This window comes from Lissotriton vulgaris, chromosome 8 (assembly GCF_964263255.1).
Source record: "Lissotriton vulgaris chromosome 8, aLisVul1.2, whole genome shotgun sequence".
In the NCBI taxonomy this organism is placed as follows: Eukaryota; Metazoa; Chordata; class Amphibia; order Caudata; family Salamandridae; genus Lissotriton; species Lissotriton vulgaris.
Genome location: NC_141696.1, coordinates 557,051,070 through 557,075,868, shown reverse-complemented (window position 1 = coordinate 557,075,868; position 24,799 = coordinate 557,051,070). Strand labels below are relative to the sequence as shown.

The 24,799-nt window shown below is 40.7% G+C and overlaps 1 protein-coding gene across 1 annotated transcript in view; it reads right to left on the bottom strand.

The window, feature by feature from the left end:
* Positions 1-24,799, bottom strand: part of TMTC4 (transmembrane O-mannosyltransferase targeting cadherins 4) — a 996,962-nt gene that overhangs the window by 412,944 nt on the left and 559,219 nt on the right. Inside the window, exons 10-11 of the mRNA XM_086934371.1 lie at positions 4,594-4,765; positions 4,364-4,495 (exon numbers count right to left, since the gene is read on the bottom strand). Of these exons, the coding sequence (XP_086790497.1) occupies positions 4,364-4,495; positions 4,594-4,765 (304 nt within the window). The remainder of the gene's footprint in view (positions 1-4,363; positions 4,496-4,593; positions 4,766-24,799) is intronic.

Sequence of the window (24,799 nt, the reverse complement as noted above, 5' to 3'; positions counted from 1 at the left end):
GAGGAAAGTGTTTTGAAAGACTTGCATATAGATGACAAAGTGATCAACAACTTTTCAGTGGGAAATCTACAGATTGGCCGTTTAAGCGTGTATGTGCTTTCTAATTTCTGACCTCCTGTTTGATTACAATGACGGGTGGTACCATGGAGGTTGAAAGCTGCTTTTACACAGAAGCCACCTTTTAATGCACTTTACTTTTAGAGGCTACCAATTTCCTTCTTTTAAACTTCCTAGGAGATGCAGAGGGAACACCCCTCACATTCTCATCTTTTGAAGAGATAGCCTCTTTCTATCCAGAAAGTTTAAGATTCCTTTTGGGTCTTTAAAAGGAATAATGGGGTTTCTATGTTAAATGAATGCTGGTGTTGGTATGACACCTTGCCTTTTAAAGTCTTCAAACAGACGGTGTGCAAAACTTGCAATCTCTTGGTTTATGGTTAGAATGAAGGTAGTAAATGCCTTAGTTATGTGGGGCCATCAGAGGAAGATTATTTTCCTTCGATGAAGCAAACTTCATCGAATATACAGCTTTCTCTGGACAAAAACTACAAAAAAAGCTGGAGAGGCAGCTACACAGAGCATATAGTAAAGTCAACCCCACAAGAAAAACTCTGACAATTGTGGATTATCAAGAACTCACCTGAATAGTACAGCAGGGCCTTCAAGGGACTGTCATCAAAATATGAAGTAGAAATCTTAGCTATAATGACCTCCAGGGCAAATGCTGTCCAACAGGGGAGCACATTCCTATTAGTGGTTGGAGTTCAGGTGCCTTTTGATGTGATGAATGTGCTACTAAATAAATGCTACTGCATAACCATTCAAGAATATGAATCTATGAAATACCCAAACTAGAGAATTCTTAATCTGAACTGACGTGCATTAGTACATGAATACACTCTAGCAGCCTGGCAAAGTGTCAAAAACAAATACAAACAAGAACTTTCAAGTGAAGCTTGCGCATTTATTATAATGCCAACGAGGGCCGAGTTATCTTCAACCAAACGTAAATTGCAGTATGCTTGAATGGCACATTACAAAGGATTAGGTTGCAGATTTTCACTGCCCAATAAAAGCCCAGATAGCATTGCTAATAAAAAAGGGATTGAAGGATAGTATTGTGACATTGGCAATATTTGAAGATTATTCAAACAAGATGAGTGGTTGGTTCTCTGTATGAAGAACTTGAAGAGATTCCTCATTCTCAGAGGCCATAACTGTGGCTTTGTGCTCATCATATACTCCTCAGAGAAACTTCAATTCTGATGACTGGTAAGCCACAGGCATCAGAACAGGTACATGACATCCGCAGTCCTACAAGAGCAAGAGGCAGCACCAGGAGACACCCCTCTCTAGTATCAAGAATGATTGGGGATTTTTCAAAATCAAATCATATGGCAGTTGCATTATACAACTAGCTGGATGTTTGATAAAGAAGATAGAATTGAAGACTTGATCAGAGACCTGGAGGAATGGGCAAAGATGTGCATAAAACTGTATACAGCAGATGACATACTATTAGAGGATTTAATAGACTGCAAAGAATTTGTCAAAGACATGATATTCCCACTGGATTCTCAACTTCTCTGAGACACTGACGGGGCAATGATCTTACTGGAACGTGACAACTACTTGTTTTGAAAGATCATAGCCATAGGTCATCCTTGAGATCTTCAATGGCCTAGCGAAGTCATGTTATTGGCTGACTATGCCATATTTACATATATGGCTACCATGTTGTGCAACCAGTCTGCGGAGTTAAATGTCATGTTTGATAATACTGTAATAAAAATATTTTCAGAAAAAAATACTGGTGATTGACTAGATACTAGATTCAGAGAGGACATCGGCTCTAGGGTGTGGCTTGTCAATCTGAAAGGAGCCACAACCTTTTTTCTGAAAGGGAAGCAACACTGAGAGTCTTTTGTGAGAAGACTCTACTTCATCCATCTCCGTATACCCCAAGGTACCCATTATCAAGGGGGGCATCGCCTCATGAAGATTTGCCAAGACAGCAGTCTGTGGTGTCATCAGAGGTCGGCTGAGTCAAAGCTGCAGCTGAAGCAACTGTTCCTGAAGAAAACTTCTGATCTTCTGAGAAGACTGGGCAGCAGATAATTAATTCAGAGCACTCACTAATCATTTGGCTGGAGTAAGCGTTCAAGGGCGAAGGATCACTTGCAAATATGTTGCTCAGTAACTCTCAAGATGTTTCAACTGATTATGGTTGCACTGATGCTTACAATGACCAGAGCAGGACTATGCTTCATGCAAGATCAATACAGGTAATACAAAAGGATAATATACGACTTACTGACACTAAGGTGGCAGAGGTAGACTTCAATCTTGGGGAGGGGGGCAACCAAACGAAATGTGGTGTCAGCAATATTGCTTGCCTGAGCTTCAATGTGATTAGGCACACGGACACTGAGGAATCCTCAGACTGACCTGACACACTCCAGTTGTCCACAAAAGCACCTGTTACTGCTAATAAAGGTTCCCAGTTGGGACCTGCGAAAATAACTGACCACTCGCTTGCTGTTAATGTGGCTCTTTTCTTTCATAACTAGAACAACATTGGGTGTTACATCTGAATATGGAGGACCACTTATAAAACTTGATCCAATAAGTAAGAGAGATCAGGTCTCAAGTACTGTAAGCAGAGAATATGCAGGTCAGCCTAAGAGATCCTCAAAACTAAGGTATACCTGACCCACCTGCTGGAATGTAAGGAGGGCGGGGGGCAGAGGATGGCAGACAAAGCTTCTAAGTAAAGAGCAGTATATGGCAAAAACACGCCAGATATACTTAAGAGTAATTAAAGGACGAGGTGGGAGATCCAGCAGGCGTACAAAGGAGTTGCATGTGCCTAACTCCAAAAAGAAAATTACAATTACTTACCTCTGTTATCTTCATGCAGATTCTTCATCTGATGACTATCCTCCAGGCGTCAGAATGGATGTGAAAACTTTTTCCACCAACAACAGCTTTCCAGTGCCGCCATGCGGCTTCAGCTGCAGATCTGCCAACCAGGATGTGAACAGAGTTAATAAGGCACAAACAGGATGCACTAGGGTTTTGAAGGAGGTACTGAAATCAGCTCAAAGGACAACTTCAGTGACAACATTATAGGTTTCAGCCAAAGGATGGGGTATGTCAGTACTTTGGAATGCACAAACTGTCAGAAGTGGCACCAACAACAGAGTATGGCGGCATCAGGTCAGAGAAATTACCAAACATACCTGATCTGGCTTGTCCTCAGAGACTGACCCATACAAGGGCTGTTCTGAAAATGTAAAGCATGCTTAGCCAGAAGGCGTTGTCATGCGAGGGGTTGGCCAGTGGCCTTGATATCTCCAGCTTCATTGACTGAGCCGGAATGGGACCGTTTCCTCAAGGAAGAAGACTTCCTATTCCCATGGTGTTTTTGTGGGAAGACCTTTTGGTAGATTGCTCTTGTTGGGGGACTTACCTGAAGGGAAGGAAATGCTCAGTGTGTTTGTGAGAGCCTTGGACAAAATATGCATGGAGTCCTGCTCTCTCAACAGTCTTTGAAAGCATCAACGAAAAGGAATTAAAGGCTCATGTGTCATATTTGGAGCAGAGACAACATATAAATGATGGGTCTGATAAAGAAATCTTTTGGTGGCATTCTGACAGTGTTTTAATCCAAAAACCTTTTGAAGATACATATGAGATAGTCGCTGTCAAAATAAATTTCATTGGTGAAGAACTCTGATATTGCATTGAAGAGGGGTAAAAAAACAGGAAACGACGCAAGTGCGCTGACTGGTGCCTTAAATCCTCCGATGGTCAGAGTCACCACTTAAGCTGCATAGCGCTACCTGGAAAGCAATTGTAGGGGAAAAACATTTCTGGATCCATTCAGATCACTGAAGGAACCCATGAGAGGATGTATCCATTAGCACTTAGAACAGTTTATGAGGAAGCAATGTTTTTGTGTCACACATTGTAGCATGGACATCAGCTGAGCCAAGAGGAAGGACAGAGGGGATAACCAGCACATGTGGCAGTCAGTGAGTGGAAAGGAAAGAAAGAGCAACTTGCTTAGAACATTAGAAGCAGAGGAGGCTATAATCAATAGACTAGCTATGAATACCTCACAGAATCTATAGTTTCAATCCTCACTTCCAGCCAGCAAGCATTAACCTGGCATGCAGGACGGAAGTGTCTGGTGAGGTGTTTATTTCATGTGACATACGTGTCAACAGAAAGAACTGAAGGAAAGCTCACCCTGTACGACACATTTAGCCTATACATCTGGAAACTGAAACCATAACCTGCCCGTGGCAAGATTTAAGACACAGATGATACTCCAGTAAAGAAGATAATATAAACTCACTTTAGCGTTGAGAGGGCATACTGTCAATGCATTCCTGAAAAGTTGCTCCTCCGATCTCCACTGGCTACTACGAACAATACAGCGCATCACATTTATAGACAACAATCCAATTATAGCAGCCGCAATAAGTTTCTTAAAGAAAAGAAGACAAGAGACAAATACCATTTATCACTTGATTCACGGCCAATTTTATTACATTTTAATCATGTTGCCATTAACTTTAGTCATACCTTGCTTCTGACTTGTTTACTTAGCATGATGCATCCATAAGTAAACAATATACAATACCCAACACTGGGGAGGTAAATGACTCTTTCAGCAACAACAAATCCCACGCGGAAGAAGAGATTACTGGCAGGCAGGAATGGGATGGCGAGAAATCCCAACCCCATTGTAAGTACTCTGGAAATTAGAAAAAAACATGAAATACAAATTATCATGAATGGTCAACTTTGCTGAGTAAGTGCTTTAATCCCTTTATCAAAATAATGGTCTGGGGTCATGAAAAGGATCTGTAAAAATCACATAGTAAGCTAATTATTCATTATCCACACATGAAGCACAATACATATGGTATAAGTACCACTACCATACATTATAGGGATATTGCAATTCACAAAGGAGGTCCTGGGCCCTATAAAAGAAGGAAGCAGGAATTCAAGTTCCTTTATAAAGCCAAAGAACTCTGAGGTGATGTACAATATTCATCTAATAAATAGTAAGGTATATTTTATTCCTCATGATATATGGTCACACCATCTATCTTTCTCCAACTCTCTTTTAAGCCCTTGCTCTTTCTTATGAAACAGTTACTAAAGAGGTAAATACACAGAATGAAAATTAAATTAGAATTACTGAAAATAAATATCAGCAATATTCAGCTTATCGGTTGTAAAATATATTTTAAGCACCTCAGTTTAAGCAGTGGCCAGAACGTATGGTGGTCAGTCGTAGCTGGCATCTATTAGGAGTGGTGGGGTGGGCAAATGGTTGGTGGGTAAAAATAAAAAATACTTACCTTCAACAGGGCCTCCTTCTTGCTGCACGATTCCTCCTGCTGCTGTTCAGCTCGTGCCCTAGTCAACTGCCTTAATCAATCCTGCTGCTGCTCTCATGATGTTAACCAAGAGGGAATTGCCAGGAGTAGAGGGAGCAGCCTTTCTCTGCACTCTCAAGGGCACTGGTGGCTGCACTTGCTCTAACCCTGCTGTCTTAAGACAGTTGGGTTAGAGCTTTCAATGTGCACGTCTGGCTGGTCGTCGCAAGAGGGCCAGCCAAATGGACATGCACACTAGAAAAGTGCCCAGGTAGCCCACCCTCCTCCCTGCTGCTGACTCAGCAGGCCCCGTCCCATCTTGACCCTTGGTTCGGGATGGGTGAATGGAAAATAAAATAGTAATTGTATTACCATTTTATTTTTTACATCTCTAAGGCTTTGGGGGCATTTTAGGTGGTGGTGATGCTTCTCTGCTCTTACGGAGGAGCTGCCCTTGATAGCAGTAACATGTAGACAGCATTCTAATTTATTGTAGCTAACTCCTATAGGGCAATTAATAAACATACTGACATCATAGTCCTCTTGTTGTATTCTCTTATTTTGCATCTTCCCTTTAAATAAGAACATTCTATCTTTGCTGATGTCACCTTGTATGTCACCATGTAACTTGGTGCTCTGGTATTCTATTTCTGTCAGTTGCTCCTGAGCTTTCAATGGGAACACCAGCTTTAACTCTGTACTTCCATTAAAGTACTTTATATACTCTATTACTTGCAAGACTCTATATTTTCGATTACATCAGATGGCGACGATTGGCTTATGGAGCAAATGAAGTGCAGAGTGAGTTTTATGAAGAAAACTCGACTGGTGAGAAAAGAACCAAGAAAAACGCGTGGAAAAGGAAAGATCTCTTTATCAAAGAAAAGGATTTAGTAGCAGTTGTCTTTAAAAAAAAAGAAGAAGAAAACGATCTTCAACTCGGAACCTGATTTCAAACAATTGTTTTATTATAAAAAGCGTCAAGAGTCTTCTACAGATACCTTCCGGTGAGCATATATTTGTTGATTTGTATTGTGACTGTCAATTTGCTAACATTCAAATCTATGTTAGTACGGAGTCAGCGTAGAATTCCTATTTAAAAGTGTATACGGGTACGTTTGACTCTAATTGACTCTAAAAGTGTTTACGGCAACTCGACAAGAGTCAACGTGTTATGTTTCAAAAGTAAAGCTACTCACGAGCTTCTTCGGTTTCAGCGCCTAGCAGCAGCCATCCATTGTTGCCTGGTTTTGACACGCATGCGCATCAAAGCTCAACACGTAAAACGTAACGTAGCGCTAGCGTCACTAGCGTGAAAAACGTACGTGCGGCCATTTTGAATGCAATTTTGTTACTAGGCAACCGGACAAGCTAGCGGCAATCAGACGAACCGGACGAGCTAGCGGTAATCAGACAAACCGGACGAGCTAGCGTGAGGTAGGAAAATCATGAGAAAACATTATCGGGTTTCTCAACTTTGTCTACTTTTGAAGTGAATGCAATACATTCTCCCGGAAGGTTATCGTTGAACAGTGTTTAGTGACTCTTTCTATACTTCATTGGAAATATTTGTCAGTGCCCTTGTGTGCTGTGTGCCTCTCAATGAACTTATCTCGAAATACTTTGAACATATTTTAACTCAGACCTTATTTTTGGGAAACAACACAGCAAGGAAGCTCAATGTAAAATACACTTTTGGAAATTTGTGAACTTTACTGGAATTCTATAAACCACTCTTGCTTGAAATATTTATTTAAAGTACTATGGAGAATCCAAGTGTAATCGCTCCTCCCATGTTTCTTCATCAAAGTGGAGAACCACCCATTGAGTGGGATGAATGGATTGATATTTTCGAAAACTACATAGAAGCTCTTGATGGTAAAGACTTTAGTGCTACAAGAAAAAAAGCATTGCTTTTGAGTGTTCTTGGAAAAGAAGGTCAACACGCTTTTAAATATTTACCGCTGGGTTTGAGCCAAGATGGTAGAGCCATTAACAATGTTTATACAGAGGCAAAAGCAAGAATGAAGAAACAATATTCTAAAGAGGTGAATATTGTCATGGCGAGACATAAGTTTTATACTCAACCCCAGAGAGCTGAGGAATCTGTTGACCAATTTGTTACTAGGTTACGTGAACTTTCTTTGAAGTGCAATTTTGGAGAGATGAGAGATGAGATAAGGGATCAGATGATTGTCCAATGTAAAAACAAGAAGATGCAGGAAAAACTTTGGGCAGCAAAAAATCCCACTCTGCAAGCAGCGATAGACATTGCTAAAGTGGTCGAGGAATCTACTGCGTGTATGAAAGAAATGGAGAAAAAAGAGACTTTGAGAGAGAGTGGGGGTGGGTCAGTCTTGTCTGTTGCGCAAACTGAAGTTGCAGTAATGAACAAAAAGGGGTTTGAAGCAAATGACAGATTTGAAAAAAGAAGTTATGGAGGATACAACAGTGGAGAGAAAGGGAGATATCAAGTGAGGATGTGTAGAAGGTGTGGCAGTACCTATCATGGTGCAGATTATAAGCGTTGCTTTGCCATTGATAAAGAATGTAGGAAGTGTGGGAAAAAGGGTCACTTCTCAAGGATGTGCAAAACATCAAATAGTGATAAAGTGGCGATTGTTGAAGTAAAGCGTGAGATGAATGTGCAAGACAATGTAGAAGGTGCAGATAAAATGTTATGCTTAGATGAGCTAAATGCACAACAAATGGAACCAGGTAGGAAAAATAGACCTAGAGCTAGTTTCAATATCAACGATAAAGTTATTGAATTAATGGCTGACCCTGGTTCGTTTTGGACAATAGTTCCAGAATCCTTATTCAAGGAGAATTGGGCGCGAACTGCTTTGTTACCCAAAGACATCAATCCTTGTGGATACCAAGGAGAATGTATTGATTTGTTAGGATATATGGAAGCTGAGATTAGGTTTCAGGGATGATCCATTAATGGGAAAGTGTATGTTGCTAGTTCTGGTCCGGCAATTTTGGGTTGGGGTCATCAGTATGACCTTCACATCATCATTGATCCCAGGGCGACACAACAGGTTATGGTTGTAGCTGAAATGACTGCTGAAATGATAGTTGAGGGCATGCCTGACTTGTTTGCTGAACGTATTGGTGAGCTGAAAGGGTACGTACAGAAGATTGTACGTAGAGAGGATGCAGTTCCAATGCAGCACAAAGTAAGGAAGGTTCCTTTCATAGCAAGACAAGAGGTTAGGAGAATGCTAGATGAAATGCTTGAGCACGGTGTGATTGAACAAATAGAGATTTCACCTTGGGTTTCGCCAGTTGTGATCACGACCAAATCGGATGGCAAGTTTAGATTCTGTGTGGATCTTCGCACACTTAATCAGAATATTGTTGTGGATAATTTTCCCTTCCCAAATATTAACGAATTGATTCTGTCATTGAAGGGTGGTAGGTTTTTCTCGAATTTGGATTTACGGAGTGCGTACCATCAGATAAAGTTGCACAAAGATTCAAAGGCGTTGACTGCATTCATCACTACTGAGGGAGTTTACCAGTTCACCCGTATGCCCTTTGGCCTCGCGTCTGCGGCAGGTGTTTTTCAGAGGATGATGGGATCAGTTTTGAAGGGAATAAGTAACGTTGTGTATTTTCAGGATGCTGTTCTTTTGTTTGGAGAGACGATTGAGCAGCACAATCAGATTTTGAGGGAGATTCTAATTAGAATGGAGCAGTCAGGTTTGACCTTGAGGAAGGAAAAGTGCAAATTTGCTGTGGAGGAAGTGGAGTACTTGGGCTACACTCTTTCTGCATCTGGTGTGAGGCCCAAGAGGGATCTTTTAGAGTCAATAAGAAAGGCACCTACACCCTGTGACAAGGATCAATTAAGATCATTCCTTGGTCTTATCGAATACTATGCCAAGTTTGTTGAGAATTTTGCAGCGAAGACAGAGAAGATCAAGTTGTTACTAAGGAAGGGGTGTAAGTTTGTGTGGGCTGATGAGCAAGATGAGTGTTTTGCTAACATCAAGAAGGCGATTTGAGAGGCTGATATCCTAACTCCATTTGATACCAAGCTGAAGTCACTGTTGACTGTTGACGCCAGTGCCGTTCGTATTGGTGCAGTGTTAGCGCATGAACATAATTCGGGTCTGAAGACAGTAGCTTTTGCGTCAAGGACACTTACCAGTTCTGAAAAGAATTATTCCATCATTGAGCGCGAGGCGTTGGCAGCCGCATGGGGTTGTGAGTACTTCAGGATGTACTTGTGGGGATTTGAGTTTAGGTTGTTGACTGACCATAAACCCTTACTCAAATTGCTTTCTCCGGGTGGTGCAGGAAAAGGGTCAGCGAGGTTGGCTAGATTAGCCGCTAGGTTTCAAGAGTTCTTGTATAGGGTAGAATATATTCCTGGGTGGAAGAATTCTCAGGCAGATGGCTTGTCTAGGCTTCCTTTGCCTTGGGAGGTAGTGGACAAATTGGGTGTTGAAGCTATGCAATCGGAGGGAGCTGTAGCAGCTATTGATGAATTAGTGGATATTTGCACTGGTGCTGTTAATAAGAGTAAGTGGAATTCTTGTATGGCTGATGATGCGGTGTTGAAGTGTGTGAAAGAATTAATTGTGAAAGGTTCAAGGAGAGAGAGTACTCTACCTGTGGGTGTACGTCCTTATCTGAAGATTTTAGAGGACCTATCCATTCTGGATGTTGAGGGTAACGTTATCATGAAGGATGACAACTTTATTCCTCCTCAGGAATTGAGATTCATCTTGTTTAAGTTGGCACATGAAGGACACCTTGGGCAATCCCTTACGAAGAGGAGAATTAGAGAATTCTTCTGGTGGCCAGGTATGGACCAGCAGGTCTCTGAATGGGTTGAGAGGTGCGTAGAGTGTTTTGAGAGTGAGAAGAGATTGAGAGTTGGATGTCAGGCTGATGTTGGCAAAATTGATAATCCGAATTTGCCCTGGCATACCGTGTGCCTTGATTTCATTGGTCCTTTTCACTCTTTGAGTCAGGCCATGAGATTTGGGTTTGTTCTGATTGATGTAACTTCCAAGTGGTTGGTGGTGAAATTCACTAAGGAGATAACGACAAGATCCACAATCCACTTGTTGTCTGAAGTTTTCAGGGAGGAGGGTTACCCTGTTAGACTCATTACTGATATTGGGACCCAACTGGTTTCAGTGGATATGGTTAAGTTTTTGGATGCTTGTGGTATTGTTCACACCAGGACCTCACTGTATAACCCACAGGGGAATGGTATCGTTGAGAGAGCTAACAGAATGGTGAAGGGTGCCATCCAGATGGCTGTGAGTTCTGGTGGGTGTGTAAGAGACATGGTTAATGACTTAGTTTGGGCGTATAGGACAACGGAGAAGGGTGTTACCGGTAATGTTCCGTTCGACATGATGAGGGGACGGTTGGCTGGTACCAAACTGGTTCCAGCTTGGATGAAAGAATGCATCGGTTTGGCGGATTTGGTGAGTGGTTCATCTAAGGTTTGTGATAGGTTGAAAGAGAGAAAGTTAGCAGTGAATGACTGGGTAAAGGTTAAACCTGGTCGTGTAGGTCAGGGCCGTACCAAGTTCAGAGGTCCTTTCAAAATTAAATCAGTCCATGACAAATTTGTGACACGTTATAATGGTGAACACTGGAATTTGAGGAGGGTTGCTCTCTACAAGAGAGCGAAAAGTGACAATTCTGGTGGTCTACAGTCTCATCCAATTCCTGGGCGTGCGAGTGATGATGAAGTTTCTACTGACAGTGACGCCCGTGTTTTACCTCAAAGAATCAGGAGGCAACCCAGTCATCTTCAAGATTTTGTTTGCCATTAGGTGCGGGAATGGAAAGTGTGGGCATATATATATTTTTTTTTTCCCCCTTCTTTTGTTGTTTCACTTTTTATGGGAAGGATGGAGGATATGTTGTATTCTCTTATTTTGCATCTTCCCTTTAAATACGAACATTCTATCTTTGCTGATGTCACCTTGTATGTCACCATGTAACTTGGTGCTCTGGTATTCTATTTCTGTCAGTTGCTCCTGAGCTTTCAATGGGAACACCAGCTTTAACTCTGTACTTACATTAAAGTACTTTATATACTCTATTACTTCCAAGACTCTATATCTTCGATTACATCACCTCTCATCACAAAATGGTATTGAAATTTTAGTGGGGGAAATAGAAAGTTAAAAAGTTAGCTATCTGGAGTTGTCATTGTGCTCAGAGATCTGCCACTGACAAGTTTTGCTGGCTCTGGTAGAAGGGACTTAGACATCAGACACCAATTATAGCAGCTACTTACAGTGCAGTAGAGATTCAATTTTCCCATTACAGGTGAGCAGTAATATCAGAACTAGATTGTATTATATACGAATTTAAAGGTGGATAGGTGTCAGTAACAGGGTTGTTTGCCACCAAATGGTTCCAAGTGACATACTGTTATTGGCAGATATGTCCATACACAATGTTAAGCTAAGCCTCTCCACCCTCTACCCCTGATAAGCTGATCTCAGTGTTCAGCTTTGCAGGGGCAGAGGAATCCTGGGGCACCATGCACAACATGGCTCACCTCTTTCAGCCCCTCTCCCTTAAACATTCTTTAAAAATAACATAACATATTCCAGGTGTCCTGCTACCTTTGTTAGTAGCCTCCTCAAAAAACACCAATCTAGCCTGCAGGCTACCCACTACACAACCCTAGCTCTTAACTTCCCTGTCCCTCAAATACACAAAATATGACACATACCCTGCTAACCATCCACGCCATCCTCTGTAAATCCCACCCATCATAATGCTTCAAAACCTTGTATCTAACCTCCTGCCACCCTCCCCCACCACAATGTTTATATTCCTTGCCCTCCCTGCCCAGAACCAAGGTCTGAAAGCTGGAGCATGCCAAAAGTTGAAAGCTGCATCGATGCAGAGTGCATTTTCCTGTCTGCTGGTGGGTGTGTCTGACACTCATCTTTCCAATCTCCCTTGGGTCTGCTGCGACCTGAACGAATATGTATTCATTTCAATCTTTATTCGGTTTAAAAAACCTTATAAGATACAATACATTCAATCATAATACATCATATCACAATTTAAATACATAATAAAATAGCGGGTGGATTAAAATATCAACACACTTCCTTTGCATAAAATACATGGAGTTCAATTCATTTTCCAGATCATCTACTTGCGGGTGACTAGGTCCTAGTTGGCCCCTCTAGTATACAAGAACACTGAATAGGTATACAGAATAATAAAACAATAAATAAATTAAGCATCTGTTTTTGTTAAAAGAAGTATACACCAGAACAGTAAAGCAAGCAGCACTTTAGCAGCTAACAGATGACTCAGTAACATGGTAAACTAGCCTATTTCCTTAGGTTTTTTGATTTTTCATCTTCCTAATCAAGGCTACACATAAGAGAAAACGACTCAGGCTGAACACAATCGGTTGAACAGTGTCTCCCTTAAAAATTCTAAGTCCAACCTTAATTTGTCGGAGGCCTAACCTTTTGCAGATTGGCTTTAGCCATTTTTTCCTGGCTTTAAGGTATGCTGGGCGTATAAATAAAACGTGGGACACATCCTCTTTCAGCCCCATCTCACAAAACTCACATATATCGGAGCCGAGGGCCCCGGGCAACCCCTTATTACAGTTCCAGCTAGTTGTCCTTTCTTTTAATTGCAAAATACCATACCGGAACTTTAAGTATAAGCTTTTTGCCAATGGAGGGTAAATTTCATCCATAAGGGGCTCTAATTGCATAGTCATTTTAAATTCAAAAAATTTCGAGGTTAGAGTCCCTGTTCTGGGGTTTGATAACACTGAGTCTCTAATATAGTCCCAGTATGTATTCAAAACAAAGGTTTACCAGGAATTCATTTCTATGAACTTTATAGATAGGCAAAAAAAATATTCTAATCATAAAGTTAATGTAGTAAAACTACGAATAGGCTCTAGTCTTATGGGTGCTTTTAATTTAACCAGAAATGTATGATAGCTTCAAATGTAGAATAGTAATTTGTAGACAGCATAAACATTGTACAAATGTCACATTCAGGATATAATAAGCAGACAATTCAACAAATGTGTGCTGTGTCCCAAGGTAATAAAACACGTAGGTGAACGGGTGACTATTTAATGTACAGGCAACAGTTTTTATTATGTGTTTATCAATGCACACACACATGCGAAACTATGAAAATAATAAATTATTTTAAACCAGTGATAATTAGTGTGCTTTGGTGTCGACGGTGTTTCATACTCTTGACATGGCGAGGTCAGGGCAATAAAATACCACGGACACCTATGTGTGGAACCAATGAAATTATGGTTAATGAAGGAAGTGAATTTCTAAATTGGTAGACTAGAGTAATAACAGAAATATTACCTGATTAAAAGGTAGTCACAAGGTTGTGATTGGATGAGTCCCATGAGTCCCCTCGCATCCATCGCGCAACAACACAACCTCAACATCATCTCCTACGCAGACGACACCCAGCTGATCCTCTACCTCACCAAAGACCCAAACACCGCCAAAAAAACCTACACGAAGGAATGAAAGAAGTAGCCGAATGGATGAAATGGATGAAGAACAGTCGTCTAAAACTAAACTCTGACAAAACAGAAGTCCTTATCCTAGGATCATCCCCCTCTGCTTGGGACGACTCATGGTGGCCACCAGCCCTGGGTACAGCACCCTTACCTACAGACCACGCACGCAACCTGGGCTTCATCCTAGACTCCTCCCTCTCAATGACCAGACAAGTCAACGCTGTCTCATCTTCTTGCTTCAACATCCTACGCATGCTCAAAAAATCTTCCGTTGGATCCCCATCGAGACAAGAAAGACAGTCACCCACGCACTGGTCACTAGCCGACTGGATTATGGAAATACCCTTTACGCCGGAACCACAGCCAAACTACAAAAAAAACTCCAACGGATACAAAACGCCTCAGCCAGACTCATACTGGACATCCCCAGTCAAGCTCACATCTCCAGTCACCTGAAAGACCTCCACTGGCTCCCCGTCAACAAGAGAATAACGTTCCGCCTCCTCACCCACGCACACAAAGCCCTCTACGACCTAGGACCCGAATGCCTCAACACACGTCTGTCCTTCTACACACCCACCCGCCAACTACGATCGTCCAATCAAGACCTCGCCGTAATTCCGCACATCCATAGATCCACCATGGGAGGAAGATCATTCTCCTACTTAGCGGCCAAAACCTGGAATTCCCTCCCCAATCACCTCCGCCTTACACAGAACCACCTCTCCTTCAGAAAGCAGCTCAAAACCTAGTTTTTCGATAAGTAATGCACCCATCCTCTCTTAAGCGCCTTGAGACCCCCTGGGTGAGTAGTGCGCTATATAAATTACTGAACTTGAACTTGATGATGGAACCTGTGGGCATGATAGATGAAGGTATATAGTGCAGTGTCTCAGAGGGCAAACAATGGCATGGGCTTGAGTTAATAGAGAACTCAGCAGTACGTGTAAGAGTTTCTGTGACACCTAAAATGCGATACATAAAATGTACTCACTTGGTTGTGCTTGCAACCTGGAATAGTAACCAGTAATTAATGGGGTACTTCTTACAGCATCTAAATTACAGAGTGGTGTCACAGTGGGCAATTAATGAGGCTTCGACCCTGTGGGTCGGTTAGTAGTGGACAAATGTTCTCTTAGCAATCAATATATCCCACACAAAGCCACTGGCTAAATCAGTCTAAAGACAGGAAGTTGGAGAACACAGCACTGTAACTATCTCCAGCATTGAATCCTCTGTTTGTGCCATGAGGAGGATCAGTTAAAAAAAAAAAGGCCGCCCGCAAGAACACAGCACTGTAGCTATCTCCAGCATTGAATCCTCGGTTTGTCCCATGAGGAGGATCAGTTAAAAAACAAGGCCGCCCGCAAGAACACAGCATTGTAGCAATCTCCAGCATTGAATCCTCAGTTTGTCCCATGAGGAGGATCAGTTAAAAAACAAGGCCGCCCGCAAGGAACGGTCTCTGGCCACTTTAAAGGCTCAAATTGTGAATCTTACGGGAATTTTGTTTTTCAGAGTTCACCTGGACCGGAGATGAAAACTACGAACTATATTGTACACAATTTTTTTTTAACGGAAGACAGACAACTTAGTGGAGAACCAGTCAAAAACATGGCGGTCTGCCAGCATGAGGCTTGGCATGCAAGGAACTGTCTCATGGCCCATGAAAGCCTAAAATAGTGAATACATTGGGAAAAAATTACCCTTGATATCGAATCTCTCTATAGGAATATCCCACAGCTAGAAAGTGTAGAAGTCCTTAGGAAGGTCCTCAACAAGTGACCATTTCTGACACAATTCTCCACTGAGTTTGTCACACAACGTCTTGAGATTGTTCTCACAAAAAAATACCTTATTACACAAACAGGAATACTACCAACAATTCTAAGGAACTTCCATGGGTGCCATTTTGCCCCATATTTGTCAAATGTGTAAGTTGACTACCTCGAAAAACAGTTTGTACTCAAAAACACAAGCCCATTCAGACCACAGGTGATATGCAGGTAGAGGTACATTAGTGACATCTTTGTGGTTAGGGAAGGATCAGAATTTTTTTTAGGGAATTTCATTGAGTATCTCAACACCAACCCAACGTAAAAATATACCAGCAATTTCCCCTAAGACATGACATCTTTCCTTGACCTAATGATTAGGTATGCTGAGGGAAAACTATTCACAAGTCTTTAGAGAAAGCCTACAGAAAGAAATACCCTTTTGAGTTTCCACAGCTTTCACCCTAGGAGACTGAAAGTCGGTCAGCCTTTTGGGCAATTCGTGAGACTGAGGCGGAACTGTAGTTTTAAGGAAGACTACTTACTTGAGGCTAACATTCTCATGTCCAAATTACTAGAAAGGGAAAACCCCCATAAGCTAGTCAGGTCAGCAATCAAAATGACTTGATTCACCCCTAGTGAGCAACTCTTGAAACCATGACGTAAAAAGCAAAAACATGTTACCACCTTCTCCCCTCATAACAACCAGGTGGTTAAAAACTTATCAAAAAACATTGGCCTGTTCTTCAAGCTAATAACATGTCACTTGAGGTGCCATTAATCTCCTACAAGAGAGGGAAAACATAAAAGACTATGTGGTGCACTCAGTAGGGAAAGTAAATCAGCAGCATCACACCTGGGAAGACATCTGGGGTTTGCCACCTGTGCTGGGTCTCTTCTACTGTCTAAACTACATTGCTTGTAAATTAAATACCAAAAGATTCATGCATGGCACAATCAATCAGGAGTTAAAATCAATCTCCAACTGTAACTCCACTAAAGTGGTAAAATGCCCCTGTGAACTTATATACATGGGCAAACCATACAACAGGTTAAACAGCACATATGGCAACAAAGAAGTAGAAACAAATGTAAGGTTGTCAATGCCCCGCCTACAACCACAACTCTGATAAGGTGGCAAGTGATTGAACAAGCCCACCTCCCAGAGAAAGGAAGAAACCTTGGTGCCATTCTGCAATGGCTAGAATGCTGTGACTATCGCACGAGCTTTGAACTCAATGGAAGAATGGCAAAACTACATCTCCTCTTGCAAATATTGAACTATATACTTGTGTGATGAACTGGTTTTAAAGTTACAACTCCTGCTGGTTATTTAAACTGTACAACCATAATTATAGGTGTAATTGAGCATTTCTGTGAATGTAACCAATAACAATGGAGTGATCAATGTGATCCTGAAACTGACCCTTGTGAACTGGAAATTCAGCTGTAAATAAGGCTGGTTACTTAAACTGTAATTAAGACATTTTGTGAATGTAACTAATGAAATTGCAATGCTATGGATATCTTTATTTAATGAAGACTAAGACAGTTTGTCATCCACTTCTGTTGCTAATATTTCATTGTGTACCATATTGACTGCATTTTTACTCACCGGTTCAGGTACACCCTAAATTCACTTTTTCCCAAATTATTCACTGTTTAAGCATTCAATATGCCCAGAGACAGTACCTTGCATTCCAAGCCTCAATCTGGCAGTGGGGTACGTTTTTTAATCCTCCTCATGGTACAAAAAGAGGATTCACTCCTGGAGATAGGTACTGTGCACTCTTCTCCCACTTCACATCTTTGGACAATTACTGGCTTCACGGGGGATTTAATTGCCAATTCTGACACCATTCGGTAAATTGAAGTTCTAACAGTCATAAATTAATATTAACGCTGTAATGGCTGGTTACTCTTCCAGGTTCTAAGCACAACTGAGTAGGTACATTTTATCTATCACATTATGGGTGTCACTGGAAATCTTACACATCCTGGTGAGAGCTCTGTTAACTCAAGCACATTCCACTGTTCGCCTTCTGTGACAATGCACTAAATACAGTTATCTATCATTCCCACAGGTCCCTCATTCAATCACGACCTTGCGACTATCCCTTAATCAGATAATATTTCCTTTATTACTCTACTCTGCTAATGTAGATATTTCCTCCCTCCATTAACCATATTTCCATTGGTTCCCCCACATAGGTGTTCCTGATATCTCATTGTCCTGAGCAGAACTCCGCATTTCGAAAGAATTTGAAACACCGTCAGCACCAAAGCATACTAATTAATGTTGGCTTAAAAGAATTTGCCATTTTCATTGAATCGCATATGCATGCATTTATGAACATATAAAAAGTTGTTGCCTGTACATAAAATTGTCACCTGTTCGCTTTAATGTGTTTTTGCACCTTGGGACACAGTGCACATTTGTGGATTTGTCTGCTTTTTGCCCCTTGTATGTGACATTTGTAGAATTTATATATGGTCTACAAATTTCTACACAAAAAATAGCAAAAGATTATTCTTGCTCCTTTATCGGGAGGGGGGGGTTCTCTTGCTCTGACTTGTACACATTACTACACTACATGTGTAGTTTCTATACTTTTCTGGTTTAATTAAAAGGACATACAAGGCTAGGCTGTATTAGAGTTTTTTTTATATTAATTGTATGCTTAGAACATGTTTCCTTTTCTATCTACAAAGTTCGTAGAAATTAATTCTAAATAAAGCAGTTTTTTGAGTACTGACATAAGGGCTGTTCCTGTCATACATAGTCTGAGACCCAGGGGCGACTCCTCTGCTAAGGTGGAGGAGAGTCCCCCCACTGCTCTCAGAGCAGGAGAAAGGAAAAATAACATGATAATAACCCTGTTACTATCATTTTATTTTTTACTAGGGGTCTAGGTTAGGGTGGGGTGGGACAGGGGTCAAGGGGATGAAGCGATGGCACACTCAAAGTGCGCATGACTGTTTGGCTGGCCGTCTTGGGCCGGTCAGTCATGCGCACTCTTCATGTTCCTCACCAGGCTGCATTACCCAGCCTGGTGAGGAACGTCCCCAGGCTCCCATTTCCCTTCTGAGTGCTGAACCACAGCGCTCCGACCAATCACACAGCTGCATTGCAGCATTGTGATTGGCTTAGGGAAGGGAGCCTGTTTGCTTCCTGCTTCCGCCGAAGCTGAGGAGAAGGTGGAGTGAGAAGGGACCGAAGTTGAGGAGAGACGCGGCCGGCAAAGGGTAAGTGTTTTTTTAATGTATTCCCCACCCTGCCTGCCACGCCCGTTCCCTGCCAGCCACCACTGCTGAGAACTGAAAGAGGCCAGAGAATGTAGACGTGATGATGGGACTGCCTACCGACATTCCTGTCCCCTCCTCAGTCTCTGGACAAATGAGAGGAGACAACAGACTAGTGTCTGCCAGAACACCATCTGTGCAGCCTAGTATTGCATTACTCTGAAATTAGAACAGTGAATAAGTATGTTTCGAAACCTGTTCTTGATTATTTGTGGACATTTCACCACCAGGGCAAATACCGAGACAGTCTCTCAACGCTGACATTGGCATGCAGGGATGGCCTTTTTTTTTTTACGTGAGTGCCCCCAAAAAAGACCCCATTCCACGTCTCACCCTGTATATGGACATTTCGCCACCTCCAACTGCAGCACTGTTCAATTAGGTTCTGCAGTGCAGGTGGCAAAATGTCCATCTGAAAAATAAATGTAACACAAAGCCTGCTTCCCGTTCTTGATAATGGTTTCAAGAAAATTTACTTTCTCTGTGGTATGCTAATTGATAGCGAATACAGTGATTGTAGTGATAATAAGAAGCTCTTCATTTATGCTCACTTATACTAACAGCCAGCCTTGTTAACTTTATAAGGCTAAGCGGGTAGCAAGGTAAGGTGGTAAAGTAACAGATTTACAAGGACTGGATGATAATATTATAAACAAAAAACATAGCAGGAACATGAAAAAGTATCATTAACTACTATATAAACAATGTTTAAATAACTGTAGATTACCTTCTCGAAAGCACATTATGTAACATAATTAGTCAAATAAAAAAACGACCCCATGCATTTTATGTAAAGATGGTCCTATGTGCGAGTTCAGTAAATAGATGTGTTCATATTTTTTTTCTGTAGAAGGCACAAGAATAATGCATGGGTATGCTTAAATGAATTTGAACGACTAAAAATTAATCTGCGGACATAGTTTAGAGTTTTGTAGGCTTGTCTCGCCATTAAGAACGAAGGACCAGCCACATTTAAAGCAGTTGTGCCCATGACACGGTTGTATGATGGAACAACGCAGGGAAATACTTTGCATGCCTTTACATCCAATTTTCTAGCCTGCATTTTTTTTAGAACACATATGCTTTTACTACGTATGCCTTTACCATAAATCGTGTATATATATATATATATATATATATATATATATATATATATATATATATATATATATATATATATATATATATATATATATATATATATATATATTACCTGCTGGCCGTCGCCAGTAGGTAGTTATAGTTAGGACCTAGTTTCCATAGGAAATCTGCAACATTCTATTGGGAATAACTTTGGCGCCGGTTGTTGAATCTTCGCGAATTTCTCAAAGAAGATGGCCCACTCCGCTCCTTCCCTGAAAGTCTCGGGAAGATTCGTCAAGCGGGGGCCGAGAAAAAAGGGGGGTCCCAAAACGTGTTTTTTCCATGTTAATTTCCATAGGACGATTAGACACGGCTACAGCCCGAACCGCTGAACGGAATTACACCAAATTTGGGAAAATGGTAGGGTCTGGTATGCAGATCACGCTTTTGGTTAAATGGTGTAAATCCTTCCAGTAGTTCCTGAGAAAAAAAAAATATATATATATATATATCTGGGCGGAGCCTAACCACACATCTCAACGTGAGATCTGATTGGCTGTCAGCACTTCATCCAAGAAGCGTTGGCAGCCATCTTGGGACCAATACACATGATAGCACCTCATTAAAAAGCATTGCAGTTAATAGAAGGTTTTAGGACTTTAGTTACATTATAAATCATTTGTTGATGGTACCATACTCATTTTAGGAAATGTGGTGTGTTCTAAGGTGATTTTACCATGTGAAAAATCCTTCTGCTGGGATATAATGAATCATGTTTGAAAGAAAACTATTATCTCATGATTTTCACACAGTGGTTTGGAACGGGATCTATAAGCTAAACTGAAAGCATATTTTCTGTAAATTCACATTATCTTTCTCAGTCACGTGAGAATGAAGTTTGACATTCTCAGTAAAACATGTACATCCAACAAGGACATAGACTGTCAGTTGATTCCTTTGTGTTCTACTGCAGCTTCCCAGAGTGTTCTAAAGAACAACTAGAGCGCTAACAGTCCTACTTATTACAAAGGTATGGCACACCTGAAGCCATCTTGATTGGAATAAAGTGGTAACTCTTAAAACATTTAATTTAAAAAGGAACATAATGAGGGGGTATATTTTGCCATAGAAAGTATGATTAGTTCTGCAGAAAGAATAAGTAGGGCACATTTTGAGTGACTTCTCAAATCCTCTTCTATTTCATTAAAAAAATTCTGACATGCAGTCTCCCAAGATGGCCACCAGAGACAAAAGAGCCCAAATGTAGCCCAAATATGACCCAGATGTAGCCCAATGACAGAATGTCCCAGAGTGTTCTAAAGAACAACCAGAGCGCTAACAGTCTACTTATGACAAAAGTATGGCACACCAGAAGCCATCTTGATTGGAATGAAGTGGTAAGTCTGAAAACATTTAATTTAAAAAGGAAGAAAATGAGGGGGTTCATTTTGCCATAGAAAGTAGGATTAGTGCTTCAGAGTGAAAAATTAGGGCACATTTTGAGTGACTTCTCAAATCCTCTTCTATTTCACTAAAACATTCTGATATACAGACTGAAACATGCACTTTCAATACCAGCAGCAGACTTCCCTGGTGAGCAGTAGCTTTACTACAGTGATCTAATAAGCATCTAGCGTGCTAACATTCTGAATTTATGGCAAATGTGTGTCACATCTGAATACCTTCTTGATGGAATCAAAGTAGAAAACTGAAAGTATTTCCTACTGAGGAGACTGTAGTAAATGAGGAAATTAGGAAACTTCATAACAAATAAGTCTCCCAAGATGGCCACCAGAGACAATAGAGCCCAAATGTAGCACAAATATCCGTCAGATGTAGCCCAAGTATAGCCCAATGACAGAATGTCCCATGTGTTCTAAAGAACAACTAGAGCACTAACAGTCTTACTTATGACAAAAGTATGGCACAACTGAAGTCATCTTGATTGGAATAAAGTGGTAACACTTAAAACATTTAATTTGCAAAGGAACAAAATGAGGGGGTTCATTTTGCCATAGAAATTATGATTAGTGCAGAAGAAAGAAAAATTAGGGCACATTTTGACTTCTCAAATCCTCTTCCATTTCATTAAAAGAATTCTGACATGCAGACTGAAACATGCACCTTGAATACCAGCAGCAGACTTCCCTGGTGAGCAGTAGCTTTACTACAGTGATCTAATGAGCAACTAGAGTGCTAACATTCAGAATTTATGGCAAATGTGTGACACATCTGAATGCCTTCTTGATGGAACCAAAGTAAACAAGCATTGAAAATGCAATAGATCCCGCCCTCGTTTAAGTTAAAGCCATTCTGTTTGTACTAAGGTGGCTTTTTAGCTTTGCTTTTATTAGTGTTTTTCAAACTTTCATGTAAATAACATGCATATGTATGCATATATGTATATGTATGCATGCATTTATATTTGTATGTATATAGATATGCAGATTATATATGTTTATATATGTATATATATATATAAATACACATACATATATATAAATGCATATGCATATATATATATGCATATGCATTTATATATATGTATGTGTATTTATATATATATGCATATATATGTGTGCGTGTAGAGAGGTGTAGAGGTAGAGACTAGTAGAGATAGAAGTAGAGAGAGGTAGAGAGGTAGAGAGTGAGTAATAGAGAGTAGAGAGTGAGTAGTAGAGAGTAGTAGAGAGAGTAGCAGAGAGTGAGTAGTAGAGTGAATAGTAGAGTGAGTAGTAGAGAGTGAGTAGTAGAGAGTGAGTAGTAGAGAATGAGTAGTAGAGAGTAAGTAGTAGAGTGAGTAGTAGAGAGCAGTAGAGAGTGAGTAGTAGAGTAGTAAAGAGTGAGTAGTAGAGAGTGAGTAGTAGAGAGTGAGTAGTAGAGAGTGAGTAGCAGAGAGAGAGAATAGTAGAGAGTGAGTAGTATAGAGTGCGTAGTAGAGTGAGTAGTAGAGTAGTAGAGAGAGAGTAGTAGCAGAGAGTAGTAGAGAGTGAGTACTAGAGAGTGAATAGTAGAGTGAGTAGTAGAGAGTGAGTAGTAGAGAGTGAGTAGTAGAGAGAGTAGTAGAGAGTAGTAGAGAGTGAGAAGTAGAGAATGAGTAGTAGAGAGTAGTAGAGAGTGAGTAGTAAAGAGTGAGTAGTAGAGAGAGAGTAGTAGAGAGTGAGTTGTATAGAGTAGTAGAGAGTGAGTAGTAGATAGTGAGTAGTAGGGAGTGAGTAGTAGGGAGTGAGTAGTAGGGAGTGAGTAGTAGAGAGAGAGTAGTAGAGTAGTAGAGTAGTAGAGAATGAGTAGTAGAGAGTAGTGGAGTAGTAGAGTAGTAGAGAGAGAGTAGTGGAGAATATTCCAAAATTTGGCACAGCACCACTTACCTATAGATTCAGTGTTATATGCAGTGAATAATCAACAGAACACTATCAAATATACTTATACACCTATTTCAACATTACACACCAGCACACATTGTATTCACTTATAAAGACATTCTTCTGACTTATGCAAACAATTGATTATACTTACATTTACTCACCTACACACTTATACAAACACCACTTCATCTATTTATATAGATAATAACTCACACTTAGTGTGTTATAAAACCACTATTACAAGTATACAGTTATCCATATAGTTACTCATACAATCACTAAGTCTTAGGCACACTTAATTAGATATAACTGTCACATACACTGCCTTTTTTTTCAAGTTTAATGGAGATGTACCATTGAGAGAAATATTTCATCACCACCACACCCATAAACATATACACTCACTGAAACAACTGTTATAACATGTAGTCTTAACCTCATATACCTACTGAATTAACTATTCACACATTTTTTGGCAATCACACACCCCCCACCAAACCACATGGACATTAATTTACCCATACAAATACTCAGTTAAGAATCCAATAACAAATATAGTCTTTAACATAGCAATTAAGGCAAAGCAATAACACTTTCACACAGTTTAGTAACAACACATTATATATAGTGAGCCTCTACAAATTAGTCAAGGAAACAATCAATGACACTGTTACGAAATCCACCATCCACACATTTATATTTATATTTCCACTCATTCTTCAATGCAAAGTAGTGTATTTATAATACATATTTAAATATCAAAGCAAACCACATTCACTGGATGATGTCATCAGTGATGTAATCAGTGATGTCAATTGAGATGTAATCATTGATGTCATCAGTGATGTCACTGACCATGTCATGAATGATGTAAAATGTGACATCATCAGCAGTGGATTGCAGGCGTGCGAGTTATAGTGAGTACAACTAACTATAACGGGAGAATTTCAATTGGTTTTGTATGAGTAAAATGTCCAGCTAACTATAACTGGTGTGAAACCTATGGTTTTTTCAGTGAATATATATATATATCACCTCCAATCCCGCTTTTCTTGAAAAACGGGCTGACACATGCTGAAATTGTTTTCAAGTAGATTTATTGCCACCAAATACAGCACTGCAGAATGTTCGCGCTGTCTTTTCCTATCAGCTCAGGCAGACCGGTTTCGGCGTAATGCCTTCTTCAGTGCCTGACGTGCTGAAAAGGTAGAGTTCACACAGACGTTCGCGGGCAGGTTGAAAACGCCAGGTGAGTCTTTTCATTGGACCAAAAAGATGACATCACTGGGGGAGGACTTGAAGTGTTTCCCCCTCCCAAGGCCCAAGATGACTCGCAGTGTGCCTCCCACA